General features: G+C 38.0%; 1 protein-coding gene across 1 annotated transcript; it reads left to right on the top strand.

Moving 5' to 3' along the window:
* Positions 1-2,820: 2,820 nt before the first annotated feature.
* LOC146371444 (solute carrier family 23 member 1-like) lies at positions 2,821-13,361 on the top strand. The gene is made up of 11 exons (XM_084953957.1): positions 2,821-3,052; positions 4,215-4,372; positions 6,494-6,653; positions 6,875-7,056; positions 7,799-7,919; positions 8,001-8,157; positions 8,237-8,490; positions 8,653-8,817; positions 8,902-9,010; positions 9,106-9,201; positions 11,006-13,361. The coding sequence occupies exons 1-11, from the start codon at positions 2,834-2,836 to the stop codon at positions 11,236-11,238; spliced, it is 1,854 nt and encodes a 617-aa protein (XP_084810083.1). The 5' UTR covers positions 2,821-2,833; the 3' UTR covers positions 11,239-13,361.
* The last annotated feature ends 3,760 nt before the right edge of the window (positions 13,362-17,121 follow it).

Raw genomic sequence — 17,121 nt, 5'->3', positions numbered from 1 at the left:
GATGCTACTTTGATATCGCATAGCTAAACATTATGAAGTGCCTTGAGGCGACTTTTGTTGTCATTTGGCGCTATATAAATAAAATTGAATTGAATTGAATATTACTGTCAAACAAACACACCCACTTACAGCAATGATTAGGCCCCACCCTAAAACCTGCAAAGGATTGCTACCACCCACAAGTGGTTTTATTGTTAAGAAGATAAGATAAGAAAAGACTTTATTGATCCCACAACGGGGAAATTTTTGCGTCACCTCAGTTCAGGTACAGATATCAGAAGGAAATAAAAAATGATTGGTGAGTTCATGCACCCACTCATATTCACATTTGCCAGATTTATTTTATGCTCGTACTCACTGCTGAACCTCCCATTTACATTTATATTTATACATTTATTTCCTCATGTTCTCTTGTAGATTTCCTTGTGTATGACTTTAGAATATCCTTTCCTTTAATTCATACTTTGTCTCTTAAAAGTTTCATGTGTGCTTTGGGATTTTTGGACCTTGCCTCTTACCTTTTCCCTTGTATATTTTGCTTAAGGCATGAGACCCCAAGCCTAGACTCAGTGTTTTCAATCTTTTTATCTGCCTCTGGTGTTATGTATTTGGACGCTTTCATCTCTGAACCATCACACCACCTCTCCACCAAGTTTCAGGATTTTTAGTTTATTAGTTTTCCGGCATTCTTGCTGACATACAGCAAGAATACAGCAGAACATACAGTTCTGCATGGCCACATTTCTCTCACATCTCTTTCTCCTTGCTGGGAAGTATATCCCCAATCATGCACCATCTATAATCATGCAACATTTTATCACTATTGCTGATATATAATCTACAAAATATAAATTGCTTTCTGTCAACTTATCAAAGCTTTTACTGGACTTTACGATTATTTAGAGTAAGTTAGGTGCCTGGAAGTCAACCTTTTTAATTTTTATGCTTTTTGCATTAAATCATCATATTTGAACACGAGCCATGAATGCAATTAAAGATTATCTATGTAAATAAAATCCATTCACTTATTTTTTTTCCATTTATCCAATTCAGTGTCACAACATCCTCACTGTCATAGGGCAAGTGCTAAGGGACATCCTGGACAAGTCGCAGGACCAACACAGAGAGACAGACAATTAACCAATTAACATAACATGCTTGGTATGTAAGCCAGAGTGCCAGGTGTAAAACCATGCAGACAAGCGGAGACCATGCAAATTCCACAATCGCCCAGTGGATTTGACCCGAGGACCTTTTTGCAGTGAGGAGATGGAAAATGAAAACACTGGCACTGCAGCATCTTCTATCCCAGGGTAAAGCACGGTAGAGGGAGCATAATAGTGTGTCTGTTTTCCTACATCGAGCTGGGATAGGTTGTAATCATTGATAGAGCAAGAAATTCTGAATTCTTTGAAGACGAATGTGGTGCATAAAGAAAAACAGTGACCTTAAGCACACTGGCTGTTCTACCACAGATAGAATAAGAAGAATGAGGCTCAATGAATCAGTGTTTTATTCTTTTGGAAAATTCAATCCAAATTAGACGATTGGGTAAAAATCCCCATTAGCTGATGTCCAGGAGCAAAAAGGGGGGGGGGGGGGGGGGGGTCACACCAGACCTTGAAAGCAAAAGTGCATAATTTTTAACTCACAGAAACTGGATAATATATGAACAAATGCAATAGTCAGTGTCATTTATTTACCTTGTTCTCCTAACTTACCTTTAGCGCTAGGAAGTCCACATGGTTAAAAAATAATTAACACGGGTGCCCAGAGCTGAACTTAGTCCTGGGATGACCATAACAGTACTAGCTATAAATGTGATACTCTGAAAGGCAGACACTGCCAGTAAGACACCTTTACAACGTCCTGTCCACCTTTGGCTCCTTAACAAGTAACAACTGCTTGTTAGTACATTGTTGTACATACAGTTTGGTTCATCTCTTGTTAGAAAATCTACTTCATTTTGAAATTTCAATGGCTTCTGGGATGGACAGCAGTGGACTCGACAATCTTGCGTTTGATGTGAGTACAATAACGTGTTTTTGTAAAAGATACCATTGTTTGCTTCTTTGAGCATTCTTTCTAAATAAGGTCAGCATCAATAGGTACCTGGAAACGTTCAGATTGCCTTTAACTGCACATTGTGTTAAACAATAAGAGCTGCGCTTAACTCTGTCCTAAGTGATCCAGTGGGAGTAAAGGGTGAGAAAGTTTTGAAAGTTTTGCAACCTACTAGTGGTTGCTGCAGTTTAGAGCACACACAATACACAATATGGTATTTTCTTTTAAACATACGAGTCCAATAAAGAAATAAAATGCTTTATAATGTCTGTGTCTGCATTCCATTGCATCTACTCTCTGCCTGAACGTGCACATAAAACCTCAAATTATTCAATGATTCAGCGTTAAATAATGAATATTTACAAGTCATAAAAAGCAGCTGAAAGCAGGTCATTACACTAGTACAGTGCTTAAAAAAATTTATTGGACCACCTGTCATAAAAACGAGAATTCACACATTTTAGCATCTGTCAAAAAACTTTGTTTGAAAACTAAAATAATTTAATTTTTTTTGTACATTTAGCATCCATTACTGTTTTATTGTTTTGTTTTGTTTTTATAAAAGTGTAAATTTCAAAATTCATGGATAACTATAATTGTATTTTACAATCAAAACTATTATTTCAGTTATAGAGCTTGCACATGCTGGTGGATTAACCGTTACAGAAACAACAATTATAATAACAAATTTCTTAAAGCACTGTATGTCCTCAGTAAAATTTTTGTTCCCTGTTTTTATATAAACTGGAAGTGAACTAGTCCTGAGATAATGATTTTTCATCTCCTTTTATTTTGGCATACTGATTTTTTTGTATTGATTTTTTTAATTGATTTTTTTCCTATGATATTACAGATGGATGAGCAAGTTAATGATCACCTCAAAGGAAAGGCGTGTAAAACGTCTGAAACAGATGGAGACAGAAATAAACCGACCTATTGTGTGACTGATGTTCCACCTTGGTACCTGTGCATTTTCTTGGCCATTCAGGTGTGTTTAATCTTTGATGTGATTAGTGTATTGTTGTCTTTTTCATCCATTTATCAGTCATCTATAATCAGATTCAAAAGTTTTTGAACAATGACAAAGCCCCCTATTTTCAGAGGGTCAAAAGTAACTGGACAGCCACTTAGCAAGCAGTTTAAGGGCTGAATTTAGATTTGGATCTCTCAAATGAGATCCGAAGACATGTTTCTGCAAATAAAAAATTCTATAATTGGGATGAAAATTCAAAATAAACCAGAGAAAGCAAAAACAGTAGGAGTGGTCATAACAATCTTAAAAGGAATCAATGCACAGGTCAACTCAGCAACATCAAAATTCCTGAAAGACCACAGGTGACAACTAAAGTGCACGATACCAGACTTTTTTCCATGGCTAAGAAAAAGAACTTTAAGAACACTCTCAAGGAGGTAGGTGAGACTCTGTGAGACTTCTTCATGAATGTAAATGCAAAAAGGTGCAGACAGATTAGACTTAAACATCTAACAGAGACTGAACAGTTCTGGAAAACATATGAAGAACGAGAGGAACAGCTCATATCACATCATCTGTGAAGTATGGTGGAACTGATGTTAAGGCACGTGCATGAGTGGCTGCTAGTGGTCACTAGTGTTTACTGATGATGTGACTGCTCATAGAAACAGGAGGATGCATTGTAAAGTGTACAGGGCTGTACTCTCTGCTCAGATTCAACCAAATACTCCCAAACTGATTGGCGAGTACTTCACAGAGTAAACAAATAATGACATAAAAGGTAAAGAAATTCAATATTTTTCTGTGGCAAAGTGTCTCAGGGGAGAACATTTTTGCTTTTGATGATGTCCATGGGTTCTAGACTTCAGGCAGTCAGTAACTGCAAGTGATTTTCAAGTATTAAACACAATCCTTGTATTTCTTATTACATTAGGTTGTCCACTTACTTTTGAAAGTGTAGTGGTGGACAGAGATCCAACTGTAAACATCACAACAGCAGTTAAGGAGTCTAAAAGCAACCCCTTTTTGTTTGTGTACAAATACAGAAAATGACCCCATACCGTAAGCAACACGGATACCTTATAGGCCTTCTGCTCTCTCTGTTTCACTAATGTTGGTAACAGGGTAATCACTGCCATCGTTTTGTCATCATCATCACTGTTTGTCTCTTCTACAGCATTACCTGACAGCATTTGGTGGGATAATCTCCATCCCTCTCATCCTCTCAGAGGGCCTATGTCTGCAGCATGACAGCCTGACCCAGAGTCAGCTCATTAACAACATTTTCTTCGTCTCTGGCCTGTGCACGATTCTGCAGGTCATCTTCGGTGTCAGGTAATAGTGCTGCTGCTGGGTTATTGCTGCTTTGTATCCTTTAGGGATGGTCTGATATTGACTTAATAGTTAATACAACTCTGTCTGCACAAGATGTTGCTGCCGTGGATGAGCAAGACCATGTTCAAAAATTCAGTAAAATTCTAATACTTACATAGATACAGTGATGGGAATAACGGCGTTACTAACGGCGTTACTTTTTTCAGTAACGAGCAATCTAACTAATTACTATTCCTATCGTTACAACGCCGTTGCAGTTACTAACAAGAAAATGCGGTCCGTTACTATTTTTCAACAAACAGACGGTTGAAGCTGTGTTCAGCTTACCGCATCTTATATCAGTTGCACGTAAGTATCTGTTTACGTAAGTAATCGCTACAGCTTTAAGCAGCTGCGCGCGCTCCCGCGGACGGTAATCACGGTCACTGTCTAACACAACACCTGGAGCTAAGGGGGCGAAACAATCGCATGAGTGCTGCTGTTTGACTGAGGAAGAATAAAGTAGTCGTGGTAAGCCAATCACATGACCACTTCAAGATGACAAAGCAACAAGGTGATATATACCAGTTTTTAAATTGTGTTGATAGGCCACGTAAAACCAGAGTCATGATAAACAATATATACGCGGCGTTTTTTCCTCAATAGTTTCGTCACGTTTACTGTCTAAGGACAGCGCAGAGAGACCTCTCTGCTTATGAGCAAAAAAAACAAAACAAAAAAACAGGGGAAGTTTTAGGAGTGACGGAGAGAGAGAGCGAAAGAAAGACAGCAGAAAAAGAGAGAGAGCGAGTTTTGAGATGTGAGAGATTTGTGACGTTTAGCGTGTTTGGAGTGTGAAGTTAATGTGTTGTCTTGTGTACTTAGTGTGTAGTGTTGTGGATAGTTTTGTGTTGTGTGTCAGAACAATGAGGTGACTGCTGTCTCCAGGTAGAAACAGGAGTGATACACCTGCTGCTGTCAGACCTGCAGGTATCAGGCTGTGATGTTCTCCTTTATAGTAGACAGAAATTATTTTTTTGGAGTGGCACAAATAATCTGTGTGGCATCTTATTGAATGCAGAACAGCTGATTGTTCTGTAAATAGTTTGAAATGGTTATTTTAAAAAAGGTAAAATAAGGTAAATGGATGCAAATAACTTTGTTGTTTGCAAAACTTGTGCATATGATTTTAAAATCGACAATTTATATTTACATTTAAAGTTATGAAATATGATTCATTAAACATGTTTGTGGTTGTTACAGTAAAAAATAGAACTTTTTCTACTCTGATTTTATGTTTTTTGTCTGATTTTAGATCAATTGTGTTAATACAGTCTGTCAAAATGAAAACATGACTGTAAATTCAGACACATGAGGTTGTGCTGAAAAGGATGATACCAAACAAGGCAAAGTAAATAGTTTTTAAAGGTAAAATGTGGAGGGAAAATCAAAAGTAGTTAAAAATGGCCAATTATACCCTGGACCCCAGAGGGTTAAACGTTTTTTTAAAGTAACGCAATAGTTACTTTTCAAGTAATTAATTACTTTTAGAATATTGTAACTCAGTTACTAACCCAGTTACTTTTTTGAAGAAGTAACTACTAACTATAATTAATTACTTTTTCAAAGTAACTTGCCCAACACTGCATAGATACTTTGTTTCTTTTACTAAAGCCCAATCACATTTTTATGACAGGAATTAATAAAAAAAAAATGTACTTATGACACGAATACATGTTAAGTTTGAAAGGTAGCTGAATTAGAAAGATTATTAAATGACAACAAAAAGAAAAAAAAACAGGCATCAATTGGTGCTTGTAGTAAATCTTAGCATCTTAGTAAATGTTAGCTTGCTATTATGCTAAATATTATTAATTTTGTCTTTCTGGACATGCAACCATGTCAGTACTATAGGGCACAAAGCTATGGGCTGTTAGCAAGACGTACAATGACTTTTTTGTGCACAGTATTGCATAATTTAGGCTAAAAAAAACAAACAAGCTTACTAAAAAGAAAATTGAATCTGCTAGCTTGTGCTTAACGGCCTACTGTCTTCTTTTGTTAGAGTACCATGTGCTAACTATGGGTCTAACTGATTGTCTGTTTATCTGAAAGTTATTACTGTTTATGTCACACTTCTAGGCTTCCCATCCTACAGGGAGGTACATTTGCCTTGGTGACCCCAGCCATGGCCTTGTTGTCCATGCCAGACTGGGAATGCCCAGCTTGGACCAAGAATGCCAGCCTGGTCAATACCTCCTCACCTGTCTTCATAGAAGTGTGGCAGACCCGCATGAGAACAGTGAGCCAACGCAAATTCTGCGCATCCAAATCTTCGCTTAAAAGCACGCTAACAAAAACATAACAGCACTTCTGCAGAGCTCATGATTTATTCAGTGAACACATGTGGTTTGCACTCCAGGAAGTAACAAGTTGTACTCATTGTTTAAGTCTATCACTCAGCCAAAGAAAGCACGGTGACATTGATACTGATGTTCTTGAACACTATGTTCCTGTCCACAGCTGCAGGGCTCTATTATGGTGGCCTCTCTCCTCCAGGTCTTGGTTGGTTTCTCTGGCCTCATCGGCTTCCTCATGCGCTTCATTGGCCCCTTAACCATTGCTCCAACCGTGTCACTCATAGGCCTGTCGCTGTACGACTCAGCTGGAGTGAAGGCAGGCAGCCACTGGGGCATTTCTGCTATGTATGTAACCACTCTGAAGCATCAGTATGGGGTTGAAGATTTTCATCCCAGGAGGTCACAGTCTAGACTTACATCAGGATGTAAATTGTGCCTTGTCGTGGTTTAGTATGCAGCCAAAAGCTAGTGATTTAAACATGGTGTCTACAGCGGTATCACCAGTATCTTCCCATATGGAAAAGATATAGAAAAAACTTATAAAAGACTTGCATCAGATGTGGCCTACTTCATATAGTGAATCATATCTGGCTTATATGATTTACTCATGAAAGTGGTCACTTTCATATATTGTTTTAGTAAGTTTTCAAAACATACAAGTTTCATTTATATAATTTTTCAAGGGATCTTATATCTGTTTTCACTCTTGTATGCTTTTCATACAAGTTTCACACAAGACAGATACAAACTTTATAAGATTTATATATATCTTTTCCATATGGGTTTCCAATGACACAATTAATATGAAGTAATAATTTTGAGTAAAATGCACTGAAATATTTTTTAAAAATCAAAGATTTATTTAATAAAATACAAAAATCTTTAAGGAAAATGTGTTTGGTATCAAACAATCAAATAATAATCATTCAACTATATTCCATAAAATGTAACAACTTGTACTTAGGTAACAAAATGACATGGGAATTTTACATGCAATTAAATTAGTTAAAGTCAGCAGTTTGTGTTGATGTTTTCTGAGTTTTTGTTTGCACATCATCACCTTTTGCTTATTCTTTTCTATGCACAGGACCACAGTGCTGATCATCCTTTTCTCTCAATACCTCCGCCGCATACCAATCCCTGTTCCTGCATACGACAAGATCAAGAAACTGCACGTCTCAAAGTTCTTTCTCTTTCAGATAATGCCAGTATGTTCTCTTAAAATTCGACTTCATATTTGATGTAGCAAAAACATACTGGCTCTAATACTAACGTTAGATGTTGATTAGATTCTCCTGGGCATTGCAGTCTCATGGTTAGTCTGCTACCTCCTCACCATCTATGATGTCCTGCCATCTGATCCAGATGAATACGGCTACCTGGCTCGCACAGATGTGAAGGGAAATGTCGTGAGTGAGGCTTCTTGGTTCACATTTACCTATCCTGGTGAGTTCACAGGGAATTAAAACAATGCCAAAAGACGTATTCAGCAGTGACAAGCCTAACTGTTGACCTACCTATTCAGGTAAATGGGGGTTGCCAACCGTTAGCCTGGCAGGTGTGGTTGGCATTATTGCTGGAGTAATATGCTCCATGGCAGAGTCTGTGGGTGACTACCATGCATGTGCTAGGCTGTCAGGAGCACCGCCTCCCCCCAAGCACGCCATCAATCGTGGCATCGGTGTCGAGGGAGTCGGGTCTCTGTTGGCAGGGGCGTTTGGCACGGGCAATGGCACTACTTCATTTAGCGAGAATGTGGCAGCCCTCGGCATCACCAGAGTAAGATACTGTGAATATGAATTGCATAAAATGTTCCACTCCGGAGCTTTATTATCTTTCAACACAAGGATCAAGACTGCAAACCTAATTTATGAGTGAGGCTGTGGGTCCTGATTACCTGGGCAAAACATATGAACCGCATGACGTTTCATTTGGCAACAGGTGGGCAGTCGAACAGTGATTCTTCTGAGTGGATTTGTCATGATTTTGATGGGGATCCTGGGAAAAATTGGAGCAATCTTCACAACCATCCCTACACCTGTGATTGGAGGGATGTTCATGATCATGTTTGGAGTCATAGGAGCTGCTGGAATTTCTAATCTGCAGGTAAACAACCGTGCTAAATCCTTTTTTAAAATTATTTACATTTTTGCTATTATCTGTGTTTTGCTGACACATCTTACATGGCAGTCCACAGATATGAATTCTTCTCGGAATATCTTTATATTTGGTTTCTCCATGTTTTCTGCACTTGTTATTCCAAATTGGATCATGAAGAATCTCACTTTTCTTGACACGGGTAAAATCACCATTGAAAATATCACTATAAACAGTTTTTACTTTTAAATAAAAAGCAAATCATCCAAAATCTTTTGTGATACTTTTTTCTCTCAGGTGTCAAGGAGGTGGATCAAGTGTTGCAAATATTGTTGACTACTCATATGTTTGTAGGAGGGTTCCTTGGCTTCTTCTTAGATAACACAATTCCTGGTAAGCTGTAATGGATGGCTTCTCTTGAATAATACAGAGTTTTTATAACAAATGGCACAGATGTATTTAAGATACATATTTATACCAGCATATCATTGAAGTATACTAGTCGTATGGCCCTGCTTTTGTGATGTTGCCTCCTTGGCATGCATGTATGCTTGAATTTATAGTAATAGCTCTACTTTTTCTACTGTGACCTGTGAAGAGATGGGATCAGGGGACTGAAAAAATAGTAGATTTTATTGCAGCTACCTTGGGCAGGTCTCACTTGTAAAACAGAGGTATCTCAATGGGACTTCTTGGTAAATGCAGGTAATAAATACAATTAAAGCTGCAATCAGTACGTCTCAGTGCATGCTCAGGGGTGCTGCTGTCGAGCCATGCTACAGCTCAGGCGTGCTTTAGATGAGGAGTTTTATGTGGTTATGCGGATGTTTTAAGCCTGGGATACTAATTGGTTGTTGCTTAAATTGGCTACTGAACCCACACCTCCACCCACCCACCACGCCCACTAGGTGGTGATGGAGAATAACCACTAATTATAAGACACACTGCTGTATATCATGCATGGAACCACCAATAAAAGTGTCATGTACGTGGGATGATGATTATCACCTACTGTTGATTTCCTGTTGCCATAAGTGTGACCTCCAGAGTCTCCAGACTCTGACTCCTATCAAGCATGTGAAGTCTGGGGCTGACCAGACAATGTATACTTGAGATATACAGCAATTTCCTGTTTCATTGCCAAAAATCAGTATTCAACATGGCACCAATGTCACATCCTTTGATGAAAACTCAGTTTTCAAATTGTAGTACCACTAACTGCTTAACCTTATAGGCAAATGCCATTTGTATCATATTTGCTACATGAGTTTCTGAGACCTCTATCTCATGATTGCCATAATTTCAAAATGTTATGGACAAAACTCATGGCATTTCTCGTTGCCACAAGGGAGCACTATGACTACCATTAAATATTTCTATAAAAATATCTTCGTTTATATGGAAATATCAGAAAGAAGTCTGGGCCAGATTGAATAATCTATAAGTGAATGACAGAAAATTAAAATTCCATGGCAAGTGTTCGAAATTCACCACAGTGCCACAGATACCGCCTTCAACAAAGACTCAAAAAGTTTGCAATATAACATTTCCCAGCTCTGTTGTTTAGACAAACCAAATATGAAATTGATACAATTACAACCCTAGGAGGAGTTTGAAAAAGTACAATGACTGAATAATACAAAAATCACCAAAATCAATTAAAAATGACAGACTTCCTGTGTGGTGGTAATTCAAAATGGTAGAATTACTAATAAATAAAGCTAACCAAGAAATGCAAAAGACCGCAGTCCCTTTAAAAGGGAGTCAATCCTCATAGGCACTCATGTTAAATGGCCAACCTCACAGCAGAAATTAACAAATTTACCGACAGCTAATAGTATATACATTGGAGTGTGGCTCCCTGGTGTTCTCCCAGCCTGAGGAGGTCACAAATAATCCCAGTGCTGGTCTCAAGCCTGGATAAATGGGGAGGTTGTATTAAGAAGGGCATCCAGCATAAAATCTGTACCAACTCAAACATGCAGATCAATGTGTTGTGGCTTTGGGAAATAATGGAGTCAAATGTATCTTCTTCAAACACACTATATGCAGTATGTCACCCCGGCTTAAAGTCATACACATCTAGGAGCAGTTAGCTGACATATCAACAGTGACTGAGCTTGTTTTACACTGTATATGTGTACATATAAAGAAAGGTGCGGCATATTCAACTAACAGCCTTCTTCATACCATTCAGGGACTAAACGTGAACGTGGCCTCTTAGCCTGGGAAAACGTGTATCTTCAAGACTCTAGCAGCAGTTTGGAAACTGATGAGGTGTATGATCTTCCGTTTGGCATAACTTCTCACCTCCAATCTCAATCTTGGGCTCGTTACATCCCTTTCTGCCCACACAAGGGTCACAGATCTCAGTCGGAGGACAACCATCTGTCACAGAGCTCGGGGAGTGAGTACAGCACACGGATCTGAACGACCTTAAGTTTGCTTATTAGTTTGAATCAAACTGCTTGTTTCTTACCAAGACGTGTCACAGAAAAGACTCTGGTGTTTAGACCGTGCATCACTGACTGATGGATATCTTTTAAATTGAACCATGTACTGGTTAGCTGTAAATATCAGGTATATATGCATTTAAGGTAACTCTCTCTCTTTGCTTGATCTTGATTGCAAATAGAGATCTGTCCATCTTAAAAAAAAAACAAGAACAAGACAGTGGGATTATCTCTGTCAAACCTGCAGTCGTTTTATTTTTGATGTGCAAAGTAGATTTTGACAGTTTGAGCCTGTCTGCACCGAAAAGGAATAAAAATATCTAAGACTCGGATTCTGTCAACACCAATTAAAGGAGGACTTCAGCGCGATCAGAGTGTTACTGTGTGCCACCATTACTCCCAGATCTTCCAATAACTTGGTGCTGGTCACACAAACACAAACAGAAAACTGGAATAATGTGCTTTTCTTTCTTCTCTTTCGAAGGAAATTAAATTTAGCCCGTGGATAAATTTATTATCACACAGCACCATCTCCTCATTGATTCAGGCAGCTGCTTAAAAACCCACAGCAGCAGCCCCCTGAGCTGTTATTGTGTTTCCTTTAGCGAAAACAAACACAGATAACACATCTCTCCAATCTCCCTGCCTTCCATGCTGTCATATCTTTCTCCCTCTGTATTCATTTCCTTTGTCTAAGCAACTTTGACAGACAGGTGGGATATGGTGCAATGCTGCGATCTGTGGAGCCATCAGTGTTCCCCGGGGCCTATTTTGACCACAAGTCATTGGTTGGTTGCACACCCTAATGTTATTTCAGGATGGCGTGCTAGAACGAGGCACTGAGCGTAATTTGCACTTTAGAAATCTCACATTTTCTTTGACTGGATGTACCTCGGTGGGAACATATTGCAGAATATTAAATTTTGCACAGTGTTCTGGAAAGTGGCGTTCCTCCTCAGTAAGTCAAAGTTTTGTGTCAAATTGTAGCAGGGATCTGCATATCAGTGCCATAAAAGATTATAACTTAGCAATTCCCACTCACTGACGGGACTTCAACCCTGAGGAATCGCCTTTATTTTCTTTTTCAATCATCAGCGTCCCGTGACATGCCCTGCTTTATGAGATCTATTGTAAGCTCTTGAAAGATCAGATCTCAAATGCCAAGTTTATATTTTCTGACACAACTATCACTGCAAATGGAGTTTCAGTGGAGCAGCGTGAGGCTCAAAGAGAATCCATGAGAAATAGAAAATGACTGTGCATTTATCACCGGTAGATAGAGCCACACTGCGGGCAAAACACGATGCTGGTTCATTCATTCATTGAAACGTGGTAAATAATAAGCATCCAGTGAAGGTATGTGAAGTATATGTAAGCTGACCTCATTTATGGGCTGTAATTCCATGGTAACTGCTATTTTTCTGTTTATAAGATTCAAGCCCAACATAATTATACATAATTATGTGTGTAAATGAAACATAATTATGCCCTGAAGGTCATCATCAGAGAGTATTAAATGCTCTGAATTGTCAAGAAAATAAGAGCAAAGACATTCATAAAATGTTGTGTTTCCATAACTGTTTTGTATTTATTTGTTTCATTTAAACTTAACATTTTTACATGTTTATGTGCACATTGGGAACACTTTTACTCACTAAGAGGAAACACTCTCACCTGACAAAGTGTGATTTATTCCTATAATAAAGATCAGGTTAAGCCTTCGACTCTTGTCGTACGCTTTGGGAAACAGCCTGCTCATTTCCTGAGCTGGGTGTCGAGCATATCTTGTACATCAGCGCTCAGAAATAGTGATTGTCTTCACACTGAAGAACGGTGAGGAAGGAACCTCGTCTAAGGTCGAGTAAAGAAAATCTGTTTGTGACATGTAGTGTTTTATTTCATACAGAAACTACATGTGTTGTTGTAGCAAAAGCTAACAGGGTTACTTGTAAGGCAGCCAGTTATACTGCTGTGTACTGCCAGGATTATGCCTGGAATAATGGGACTATAAATTTGATGTGTTTCCTCGTACTAACTGGTGGAAGAAATGATGACACTGGTTTACCTTCAAATAAATTCTGACAGCTTTTAAATAATAAAATTTTAAACAACAAAGTTAAAATTGTATGTTCCTTCCTTTCACAGACACATTGATCATATTAATCTTCATAAACTAAAGTCTCAGAATTACAAACCCAATGCCACAAAACAAGTCGGGATGCTGTGTAAAGTGTCAATTTAAAACAAACAAACAAACTGAATGTGATTGTTTTCAGATCACACACAAACACATTTAATTCAGAGTAAAGCACAGAAAACGTAATATGTTTCAATTGTGTAAATGTAATCTTGATGGCAGCAACACATCGCTAAAAAGTTGGGACATGGCCATGTTTACCTGTGTAGCAACATCTCCTCTTTTAACAACAGTAAACATGTGGGGACGGAGGAGACGAGCTGCTGGAGAGGACTGTTGTCCTGTTTATGTCTGATAGAGGATTCTAGCTGCTCAACAGTCCTGGGTCTTATTTGTCATATTTTTTGTTTGTCGATGTGGATTCAGCTGGTGACAGGTAGAATAGAATAGAATAGAATAGAATACCTTTTATTGTCACTATATACATGTATAATGAGATTCAGAGCAGCTCCTATCCAGTGCAGACATGTGGAAAAAGAAAAGGGGGGATGAGGTGCATAGTTCTGAGGCATTATGAACAGTCTCAATTAAAATATCAAATATACAAATATTGGAAAAAACGAAAAATACAAATAAATAGGGTTTTTTTTTAATGTTTATTTATAAGATTGTAAGTTCGAAGTTACATAAAATCACACCAGACAAAGGACATAAGATTCAAAAATAATAACATTCAAGCACAGAAGAAAAAGAAAAACAAACAAACAAAAAAAAAACAGGAAAGAAAAGAAAAAATACACCGGTTAGCCAGTACAAATCAAAAGTTGAAAAGAAATACCAGTGTCCAAAGAAGATGATCTTCTGTGTGAGGTTAGACAGGACAACAGAGAGTTCACCACGTCCAGAAGATGCGGGGAACAAGTCCAAGAAGGAATCAGGGTCCCGCAGAAGTGCAGTTTCACACAAACACAAAATGCAGTCAAAGAGGTTAAAATTTATGTTGAATCCCCGTTAATATGATTGAGAAAAGGGCCCCAGATTTCGACAAACTTAAAATGAGTGTCAGCCAGACGATAACGAACCTCTTCAATATACAAACATGCAATCATCTCACGTAGCCAAAACCTAAACAATGGAGGAGATGGTGATTTCCAGGCTCTAAGAATAAGTCTTTTAGCTCCAATCATGCCAAACATTAAGGCTTTCTGAAGAGGACTTCAGGACGGCTTTAATTTTATGTCATAAATACAGTTATATATATTAAATATCTCTGCCCAGAAACTCCCGAGTGTAGGGCAAGACCAGAAAAGGTGACCAAGGGTTCCTTCCATTGCTTTGCATCTGTCACACTAAGACAAAATAGATGGAAAAATGCTGCCCAGCTTTGTTTTAGAAAAATGCAAACGATGAAGGACCTTGAACTGTATAAGTTGTAGTCTGGCATTAACAGAGCGTTCTTTAATCTTCTTCAAGCCATGGGCCCACAAAGCATCCGATATGTCTACTTCCAAGTCCTTAATCCAAGCATCCTTGATGTGGTTTGTAGGTGCAAGTGTAAAAAGTGTAGTAAACTGGCTTATTTGATGTTTGGAAGTGGGATTTTTAATCAAATAATCATAAAAGTCACTATGAGCAGGGGCCTTATCCAGATGGGCGAAGGAGTGTTTAACAAAATTCTTCATTTGTAAGTATCTAAATAAATGAGCAGAGGGGAGCATAAATTTTGATTGCAACTGAGTAAATGAAGCAAAACAATTGTCAATATAGAGGTCCTTAATAGTGTGAAGACCTAATTCTGACCAAAGCTTAAACACAGGGTCCATCGAGCTGGGTGAAAAAGAAAGGTTTTCAGTTATGGGAGTAAAAATGGATAGGTCTGGAAGGCACAAAGCACCCCTAACTTGCTTTAAGATCCTAAGAGAATGACCTAGGACAAGATAGTACACAGTTTAGCATTGTCTTGCTGAAATATGCAGAGCCTTCCCTGAAAAGGACTTCATCTAGATCAGAGGTGGGGAACTGCAGGTGTAGGTGTCCGACAGGTTTTAGGTAGTTTACAAAATAAATTAAAAACTCTGTTTTTTTTTATGACCACAGAAAATTCTTCCACTTTGTCTCAGTCCATTTTAAATCATCTTTGAGCCAGTGAAGAGAGCAGCATTTCTGAATCATGTTCACATAGTATGGCTTCTTCTTCACACAATAGAGCTTTAACCTGCGACTGTGCATGCCACGATGAACTGCGTTCCAAGACAGTGATTTCTGGAAGTGTTTCTGAGCCCATGCTTTGATATTAATGACTTGACTCTGTTTTTGATTCAAATTTTCACAACTTTATATTTAGGAACATTATTCTGAAATGATTTCTACACTTTGTAGACAGTTTTCTGCAGACTGGTGAACCTCTGCCCATTTTTACTTCTGAGAAACTTTTTACTCCCAATCATGTTACTGACCTGTTACGAGTTAACTGAGTTACAAAATGTTCCCAAAGCGGATTCTTTGTAGTACCACTTACTTACCCATCCAAACCTTTTAAAAAAATGAGCTAACGTTTTTCATGACATAGTTTAAACATGTGACATATTTCCTATGTTTGTTTGTTTTTTAAATTTGGGTTTTACGTTATTTTGAAACACAGAAATGAAGCAGAAATATTGCAAGATTATAAAATGAAAACACTGATTTTTCTGTTGATTTGGCGTCCTTAATAATTCCTAGTGACTGAGCTCCAGTCTTTGGCCTGAAGACTTCTGTTAATGCCTGCTTACAAAACAAAACACATGTAAATGAATAAGCATACAGCACCAGGAAGTATATGGTGATTTGTAACAAGCAGACTGTTGAATGGTGAGAAATACCCTGAAATATTCATTATGCTGCAGTCACTTTATACTCATTATGATTTCTGTTTCCTTTACTCTTTCATCGGGTCTTCGTGAGCTGCTCAAAAACCTCTTTTTGATATAGATAGTGGATCCATACAATCCCAGTTAGCCCCTCTAAAAGGTTCATGTTTATTTAGTGTCTGCTTTTAAACACAAATGGCTTAAGTATATAAACTGCTTTGTTTTTGTTGTACATAAGTGCTTTACATACACCTTTATCTCTGACTGAATGTCAGGATCGCACTTATAAGGACGCTTTTCGTTCTGACAATATATTTTCTGATCTGATTGAGACTGCAGCGTTGTCTTACTGTTGCATGGTGTGTTACCTTAATTTGAACACGAGAGGGTGCTTCAGGCTAAATTTTGGCATTGATTATTAAGTCTCGTAGTTAATTGTTCGATGACATGATTTACAAATACGTCTCATACATCCTAATTTGGAAACCAGATCTTCCTTCCTTATATTATAAAAACTTTGTTTGGATCTGGGTGCTGAAAATAACAATAGTGAAACATTTTCACAGTTGTACAAACCTACTTCGCATTTATCATTTAACCCTTGACACACTGCAGTAGTTACACCCGTTTCCACATACTCTACAGTAAAATAACAAAAAATGTTTTTGGCTCATCTGCATCGGATCGTATTTATAGTTATTTCAGTAATAGGCTATTAGTGTCTGACCATGTAGTAAGACTTCTAATGTTCATCCAGTCTCAGTGAAGACAACCCTGCTTTAAAATGCATCACACCAATATGTCCATTTAGTACAGTAGTGGATGGGCGTTTCAGAAATATAATTAACTGCTTTCTACAATTTGTTTTTATAAA

Source organism: Perissodus microlepis, chromosome 15 (genome assembly GCF_051167445.1).
Source record: "Perissodus microlepis isolate ML-2025 ecotype Zambia chromosome 15, ASM5116744v1, whole genome shotgun sequence".
In the NCBI taxonomy this organism is placed as follows: domain Eukaryota; kingdom Metazoa; phylum Chordata; class Actinopteri; order Cichliformes; family Cichlidae; genus Perissodus; species Perissodus microlepis.
The sequence above is the reverse complement of the archived record's forward strand: the minus strand, read 5'-3'. Positions and strand labels throughout refer to the sequence as shown.